This window comes from Sinocyclocheilus anshuiensis, unplaced genomic scaffold, assembly GCF_001515605.1.
Source record: "Sinocyclocheilus anshuiensis isolate Anshui unplaced genomic scaffold, SAMN03320099.WGS_v1.1 scaffold322, whole genome shotgun sequence".
NCBI classification, from domain to species: Eukaryota; Metazoa; Chordata; class Actinopteri; order Cypriniformes; family Cyprinidae; genus Sinocyclocheilus; species Sinocyclocheilus anshuiensis.
Genome location: NW_015542366.1, coordinates 366,099 through 374,140, shown reverse-complemented (window position 1 = coordinate 374,140; position 8,042 = coordinate 366,099). Strand labels below are relative to the sequence as shown.

At 35.5% G+C, this 8,042-nt stretch overlaps 2 protein-coding genes across 5 annotated transcripts in view; both read left to right on the top strand.

Moving 5' to 3' along the window:
* Nucleotides 1-2,220, top strand: part of LOC107692178 (carbonyl reductase [NADPH] 1-like) — a 5,731-nt gene extending 3,511 nt beyond the window's left edge. The window contains exons 4-5 of the mRNA XM_016491139.1: nucleotides 1,220-1,327; nucleotides 1,406-2,220. Coding sequence (XP_016346625.1) covers nucleotides 1,220-1,327; nucleotides 1,406-1,842 — 545 coding nt within the window. The 3' untranslated portion in view covers nucleotides 1,843-2,220. The remainder of the gene's footprint in view (nucleotides 1-1,219; nucleotides 1,328-1,405) is intronic.
* Nucleotides 2,221-3,027: 807 nt separating this feature from the next.
* Nucleotides 3,028-8,042, top strand: part of LOC107692193 (MORC family CW-type zinc finger protein 3-like) — a 10,062-nt gene continuing 5,047 nt past the window's right edge. For 2 of the 4 annotated variants that reach the window (XM_016491154.1, XM_016491155.1), the window contains exons 1-10: nucleotides 3,028-3,301; nucleotides 3,901-3,973; nucleotides 4,144-4,276; nucleotides 4,886-5,110; nucleotides 5,635-5,775; nucleotides 6,756-6,870; nucleotides 7,057-7,185; nucleotides 7,271-7,390; nucleotides 7,474-7,571; nucleotides 7,659-7,766. In XM_016491154.1, the coding sequence (XP_016346640.1) occupies nucleotides 3,266-3,301; nucleotides 3,901-3,973; nucleotides 4,144-4,276; nucleotides 4,886-5,110; nucleotides 5,635-5,775; nucleotides 6,756-6,870; nucleotides 7,057-7,185; nucleotides 7,271-7,390; nucleotides 7,474-7,571; nucleotides 7,659-7,766 (1,178 nt within the window). In that variant the 5' untranslated portion in view covers nucleotides 3,028-3,265. The remainder of the gene's footprint in view (nucleotides 3,302-3,900; nucleotides 3,974-4,143; nucleotides 4,277-4,885; nucleotides 5,111-5,634; nucleotides 5,776-6,755; nucleotides 6,871-7,056; nucleotides 7,186-7,270; nucleotides 7,391-7,473; nucleotides 7,572-7,658; nucleotides 7,767-8,042) is intronic. The other 2 variants (XM_016491156.1, XM_016491157.1) reach the window with 2 other exon arrangements.

Sequence of the window (8,042 nt, the reverse complement as noted above, 5' to 3'; positions counted from 1 at the left end):
ATAATATGTTTGCAGATATTTAAGAAACATGCTAAGTTAACATACTTGTTTATCTGAAAAACAATGCTAGTCTGTTATTCTCCTTTGAAAATGTGCGTTCCGGGCGGGAATGTCCGTCTCTGTTTTGGTTTGTGAAACTCGCCCACTGCCAGGAAGTGCAAGTGTCTGAGAGTGCAAGGCTGAGAATGCACGTCTGAGAGTGCAAGCTCCAGCTGCAGCCAGACCCTTCTCAATATTTTGAATTTGGACTGCAATACCTAGTTCAACCACTCGGTGTCAATCCTACATACAGCACCTTTAACCCTCAGGTGTTCATCACTTAGGGGCCACACTTGTGATCCTCGGCCATCTAAGTAGATAGAGAATAGAGAATAAGTATACATTTTTCTAATAAAATGAAGGAATGAGATGAACGAAATCCCCTCAAAGTACAAAATAATATATAATACGTATTATTAATACAGAACATAGTACATTCTGTTTCAGTAACATATTTTATATTTTGTATTTCATGTTACTAGACAATATTCATTAAATTCTGCACTATATATATATATATATATATATATATATATATAAAATAACATAACATAACATATTACAAAAAAACATTTCAGATTTTCTACAGTTAATAGAGTATCTATGTTAAAAACAGAGCAAAGGTATTTAAAATCCAATGCATGGAAGGCAGATTGGTAGCATCTGGTGAGAGAAATAACGAAAATCATATGTAATATAATGGTTAAACTACTAGATGCCTGCCTCCAAATATGTCTATCGCCTAGTTGGTTATAAGAGTAATTTCAGATGTTATTTTTAAATTTTATTAGGTTTTGCATTTTTATATGTACAGACATTATCAAAGACTACTTGATTGTGGCTGAATTTTAGATTGTATCCCTAAAAATTGCTCCATATTTTAGTATTTTTTGCATTTACCATTAATTTCATATGATGGTAATTTTGTGACTAAAGATCACAAGTGTGAAGTCAATTTTAGCCTTTTCTAATCACTTCCATGCTTTTTTTGTGTTCATATAGCAAGTGTCACAAAATCAGTTTTGTGCCATTCCGATGAAGTAAAAAAAAAATAAATTACAAAACGGTAAATTTTTCATTCTAAAATGACAAAGACCACCAGAAGGATAAAATGCTGTCATAAATTCACCTGCTGTGTTACTATGTGTAATGAAAACAATGTTTGATTTCTTCATGGCAGTGGCAGACACAACCTCCTTTGGGATCCAAGCAGATGTGACACTGAAGACTAATTTCTTTACTACTAGAGATATGTGCAATGTGTTCTTGCCCATTATCAAACCAGGAGGTAAGTCGTGTCAGTTACACCTTGCCTGGTGGTTTTCTCTTCTCTTTTATTCCTTCAAACACTCATATTTCTTTCTAGGTCGGATAGTGAATGTCTCCAGCGTAATGGGCTCGGTGGCTTTAAGCCGCTGCAGTCCAGAACTCCAGGCCTGTTTCCGAAGCAATGACGATACAGAGGAAGAGCTTGTTGGGCTGATGGAGCGTTTCGTCCGTGACGCTCAGGAAGGGGTCCATGCAGAGCGAGGTTGGCCTAGCACTGCATATGGGGTCTCCAAAACTGGCCTCACAACCCTGACTAGAATCCTAGCCCGAAATCTGACGAAAGAGAGGCCTGGAGATAAGATCCTCTGCAATGCCTGCTGTCCAGGATGGGTCAGGACCGGCATGGCTGGACCAAATGCAACCAAGTCACCAGATGAGGGCGCCGTCACTCCAGTGTACTTGGCATTGCTGCCTGCAGGGGCTAAAGAGCCCCATGGGCAGTTTGTTTCAGAGAAGAAAGTGCAGCCATGGTGAGAGGTAGAAAGAGTAATCATATATGTTTGTGTTGCAAAGCTGGAGTCAAGTTCAGACACACCCAGAGAGACCCATCAATATTTAGACAGGCTATTTCTAGAAAGTTTTGGGCGGAACTCAGACTGAACCCTTGACAGAAGACTTCAGGTACTCCAAAAAGTTACTATGTGCATTGTGTACTTTATTATTGTAAATACAACACAAAAAGCTTTAAAATTTGATCAACGTTTTGGTGAATAGACAAATTGAATATCATAATCTGGAAGTTAAATTTAACAACCAAAATTTTGTGCTCAAAGAGCCACATTGCAGGATTTATGTGGTTTTAAAGGAATAGTTCACCAAAAAAGTAAAAAAAATAGCAGAAAATGTTCTCAACCTCAGGTCATCCAAGTTGTAGACAAGTTTGTTTCTTCATTGGAGCAGATTTGGAGAAATGTAGCATTACATCACTTGCTCACCAATGGATCCTCTGCAGTGAATGGGTGCCGTCAGAATGAGAGTCCAACAGCAGTATGTTTATTACAAATATGTAGCTTTTCATTTCACAAAATGTTAATTGATGGACTGGAGTCATGTGGATCACTTGTGGATTATTATGTTTTTATCATATGTTTGGACTGTCATTCTGACGGCACCCATTCACTGCAGAGGATCCATTGGTGAGCAAGTGATGTAATGCTACATTTCTCTGAATCTGTTCCAATGAAGAAACCAACTCATCTACATTTTGGATTGCCTGAGGGTGAGTACATTTTTAGCAAATTTTCATAAATTTGAGAACTCTCCCTTTAAGATTAAGACCTTTAGTTTAGAACTCCAGCTTGTGTATGTGTTAAATATTTGAAGATGCAAAATGCACAAATACAACAATTGTTAACTATATCAATTAATCCTAAATTAATAATTAATTTTACTCACCTTGCTAGGTTCAATGATGAGTGCTGTACCTATAAAAATGCTGATAAAAATGTCATTAATCTGGAAAAGTAAACGGTGAATTACAAAAATAAAATTCCATGATGTTTCTCACCTAGTTGTATTGCTTCTTCTTGAAATGCATTTGATGAGTATGTCTGAAGAGTTTAGAACAAACCACTGGTTTGTAAGAGGCCACTTAATATCCAGCAACCTCGCTATGTCTGAAGTACAGTATATAAGCTGGCATTTAAAACACCTGCTTAAATAAAAGCTGCATTTCAAAGAAGAAAATAAAGATGTGTCAGGTTACACATTCGTACCAGCATTTATTGCTCACAACAATATGTGAGGAACTCCTTTAGAAGTCTCAGCGGGTGCATAGCTGGAGTGTGAGAGCAGGGTGTGCACTATATCTGGACACAGACTGCAAAAGCTCCTCAGTAAGTTAACAAACGCTTCTCTGCAGCTTTCTTCAATATCTAACATAGATCTTCCAGCAAAAATGGCAGCTAGAAAAAGTGGCATTCCTCTGAGCACAGTAAGTAACGTGCATTTATCAGTTTTGTTGTAGTTTATTATTTTAATAAATTATTATAATTATAATAATAAATTATTTTAATGTAGTTTATTATCTCCTATTCAAAAAAGTTGCAATAGTTTTGAGCTTGTATTTTTATTATGCATTTTTTTTGTAATTTTGTAATATATTTTATTGTTATACAATTTTTATTGTTTTATAGTTAACATTTTTTAAAATCATTATTTATAATATTCTACCTCAAAATGAAATTTTATGACAATATATCAATCAATTAAAAATATATACAAATAGTAACACACTGAAAAAAAATGTTGGTGTAGAAACTATTTTGACTCCGAAATTGCTGGTAAATTTCACAAATAATTACAAATAAATGGCAAGTAACACATTGAATTAAACATGAAATTCTGAAGTAGAAAGTAAAATGCACAATAAGCTTTATAAAAAATTTTTGTACAACTTCGAAAAATCAGTGTAGTAATTGCAAGATGCATGTTAAATAATTAGTAGAATGTGAGCAAAAACATTGCTTTTTAATGAAATATTTTAGCATTTCATGCTTCTTTTCCAATCAGCATCCTATTTTCTTTATGCAGATTAGTCCAAAATTTCTTCATGCTAATTCCACAAGTCACACCTGGCCATTCAGTGCTATAGCTGAGCTGATCGGTGAGTTCTCTAAATCACACTTATGTCAGCTTATTTGATAAAACACATTTAGACAACAAGTTGAAATTTTGGGTTTCTCATTATGGTGTTGGCATATTTCAAAACAGTTCATTAGATGCTCCAGTTAGTTGAAATATTCTTTAGTTTGTGAACTGTGAATTGTGTTGCAGATAATTCGTATGACCCAGATGTTCGTGCCAGACAGATCTGGATAGACTGGACACGCGTCAGAGGACTAGACTGCCTCTCTTTCATGGATAATGGGGAGGGTTTGACCAGAGCCAGACTACATAAGATGCTCAGGTACAAAGCACTACAGCCTGTCCATTTACTTAAGCTGATTTATTATTCATTTTAAGTACAGCAAGTAAAAAGTGTGTTAAATGGACTTGTAATTACTGGTTGCTATAATTGCAAGAGAATTAAGAACTCTTATTCAGTTAATTCAAGCGATTCACAGTGGTCTTATGTCTTTAGCACTAAAAGCCTATAACATTAAACCAACACTGGAGTGCTGGGGCCCACTGCCAGAATAATTAAGGACACCTAATTGGCTTCTTGTAATCACTATACTTATCATGCTGTGAATGAATTCAGCTGCTTATTAGTGTAAACCTTTGAGTAGGTTAAGTAATTTCTTGATGAAAGTATGGTCAGATATGTGATATACTGCTACAGATGTACCTTTCAAAAGTTTAGGGCTGGTACACTAAGGTTGCATTTATGTGATCAAAATGTAATAACAGTAATATTGTGAAATATTACTACAGTTTAAAATCATTGTTTTCCATTTTAATATATTTTGCTGAAAAGTATTAATTAAAAAAACAACAACGTATGAACAGTACTTTTGAAACATTTGAACGGTAGTGTATGTAATGCATGTTAACAAATTTTCCTGATGTTTTTAAGCTTTGGTTTCAGTGAGAAGAAAGCAGCAAAATTTCACATTCCAATTGGTGTGTATGGCAATGGGTTTAAATCAGGGTCCATGCGTCTGGGAAAAGATGCCATTGTTTTCACGAAGACCAGAGACACCATGAGTGTGGGACTCCTGTCCCAGTCTTACCTTGAGGCCATAGGAGCACAGCGAGTCTTGGTGCCCATGATCACATTTAGACGCGATGGACATAACCAGTAATCTTCTACAGCTTTCTTTTCAATTTTATTAAAGGGATAGTTCACCCAAAAATGAAAATTCTGTCATTAATTACTCACCCTTAAGTCGTTTCAAACCCGTAAGACCTTCGTTCATCTTCGGAACACAAATTAAGATATTTTTGATGAAATCCGAGAGCTTATCTCGTAGCTTCATAACATTACGGTTGAACCTCTGATGTCACATGGACTATTTTAATGATGTCCTTAATACATTTCTTGGCCTTGAACGTGATAGTTCTGTTGCTGTCTATGCAGGGTCAGAAAGCTCTCGGATTTCATCAAAAATATCTTCATTTGTGTTCTGAAGATGAACGAAGGTCTTACAGGTTCAGAACGACATGAGCATGAGTAATTAATGACCGAATTTTCATTTTTGGGTGAACTATCCCTTTAAAGCTTGTGCAAAGATCCCAATTGACTGTTTTAATTCATATTTTAATTGCATTTATGCGGATGCATTTCTTAAGCTTTGAGTGAAACTGAATTCTTGACCTCACTAGTGTAGAGGATGGAGGCAGTCTGAGAGCGATCCTCACACACTCGCTCTTCAACTCCGAGAAAGAGCTGTTTACAGAGCTCCGCGCCATCAGCGCTGCCGGAACCACCACAGGAACACGCATCATCATCTGGAACCTTCGCACGTAAGCTCCGCTGGATACATGCACAAATGGATGCATTAAATGACTGATGGCTGGGGAGAATATTTCTGTTTTAAATCATTGCTGTACTTGGAAACTTTCAGGGATGCTTCACAAAACTTTCTTATGAATTTCACAAACATATTAAGCAGTACAACTGTTTTCAACATTAATAAAAATAAGACAAATCAGCATATTAGAATGATTTCTGAAGGAACACGTGACACTGAAGACTGGGGTAATGATGCTGAAAATTCAGCTTCGCCATCACAGAAATAAATTACATTATATATTAAAATAGAAAATAGCTACTTAAAATTGTAATAATATTTTCAATATTACTGATTTTACTATATTTTTGATCAAATAAATGCATGAAAGCTATGAAAGCCCGTTTCCACCACGGAATAAAATAATGTAAAAAGTAATTGTGACTGTGTTTCTCACAATCATGACATTTTTCCTGCAAAAGTTTATATCTCACAATTCGTTCTTATAATTCTGAGAAAAAAAATCTGAATTGCGAGATATAAACTCAGAACTGCAAGATATTAAATCACAACTACATAGATATACACTGACAATTCTGAAAAGAAAAATATGAATTGTGAAATATAAACTCGCAACTGTGAAGAAAAATGTAAGAACTGTGAGTTAAAGCAGCACTATGTAACTTTTTCTGTGTTCAAAATTAGTAAAATGTATATAATGAGCGAGTACATCATGAATTCATCTTCCAAACCGCGTTTTTTGTCTTATTCCGAATCACTACGGTACACTTATAATAAGTGCTTATATTCGGACTATTGTTGCCTGGTCGGGTCGTCACCGCTGTGGAGTAACACATACCTGCGTGAATCGCCATAGACATAAACTTAGAGAAGTAATAACAAACATAGTGCTGCTTTAAAAAGTCATAATTACCTTTTTAATTTTTCAAAAACATAAAAAAATCTTACAGACCCAAATTGTGTGTTTTTCAGGACCGCAAATGGAGAGACTGAATTTGACTTTGACACAGATAAGTATGACATTCTGATCAGGGTGAACATCAGTGACAAGAGCAACATGACCCCAGAAAGTGAATACTCCTTACGGGTGAGCAGAGCATATCTCGCAAGAATATGGCATGCTTTTATACTTACTAGTAGGAATATACATTATCTTGTCTATGTTCTATTGAAAAGAGACAAATATATCAATTGGAGGGGAGGGGATAAAAAAATCAGACTGTTTGGTGACGGGTTAGGAGGAATATTGATTCTTCATGTTTTTGTAATGTAGGCATACTCTAGCATCTTATACCTGAAGCCTCGTATGCAAATCATTATTCGAGGGCAAAGAGTGAAAAGTCAGCTGATATCCAAAAGTCTGGCTCATATTGCACAGGACAACTACAGACCCTCATTCCTTGTATCCTTAGAAAATATATTGTTTTTTTGAGTGCACACACATATAACATTATAACTGTCTCAGCATTTCTTAACTCAGGGCTCAGAACAAACGTGTATGCATCACTTTTGGATACAACACCAAAAGCAAAGAGCATTATGGGATTATAATATACCATAAGAACAGGCTAATAAAGCCATATGTGAAAGTGAGCTGCCAATGTAAGGTAACCAGAAATTATTGCATGTTTCTTCTGCTTCCTTCACCCATAAATTCAATACTAAAAGCCATGGTTTGCATTTATAACAGGCCGAAAGAAAAGGTGTGGGTGTTATTGGTGTTATAGAGTGCAATTTCCTTCAGCCCACACACAACAAACAAGACTTTGATGACACCGATAAATACAGGTGCGCTCAACTGTTTATCACTCTACTGGTGTTTACCCCAAATGATGCCCTTGGGTTACTTTGATGGAAAGGCACTATTTTGTACAGGAAGATCATGCACAACCTCAGCATAAAGCTAGAGGAGTATTGGAACGAAATCCGCTACAAACGAAAGAAAGAGGACCCGAAGTGCACAGTAGCAATAGAGGATGTGTTGTGAGTACTGCCGTTAAAAACTGTCATTATTTATTCGCCCTTATGTTGTTCCAATCCCATATGACTGACTTTCTTCCATGGAAAACAAAAGCAGTGCTGTTCCTGTAAACTAAAACTATTAAAAAATAATTTAAAGTAATTGAAATAAAGCTGAATGAAAATAAAATATAAATTTTAGATGAAACTTAAAAATGTTGCCATGGCAACTAACAGAAATGAGTATGTTGAAGTATTAAAAATACTAAAAACTAAATGGAAATAAATAAATATTTATTA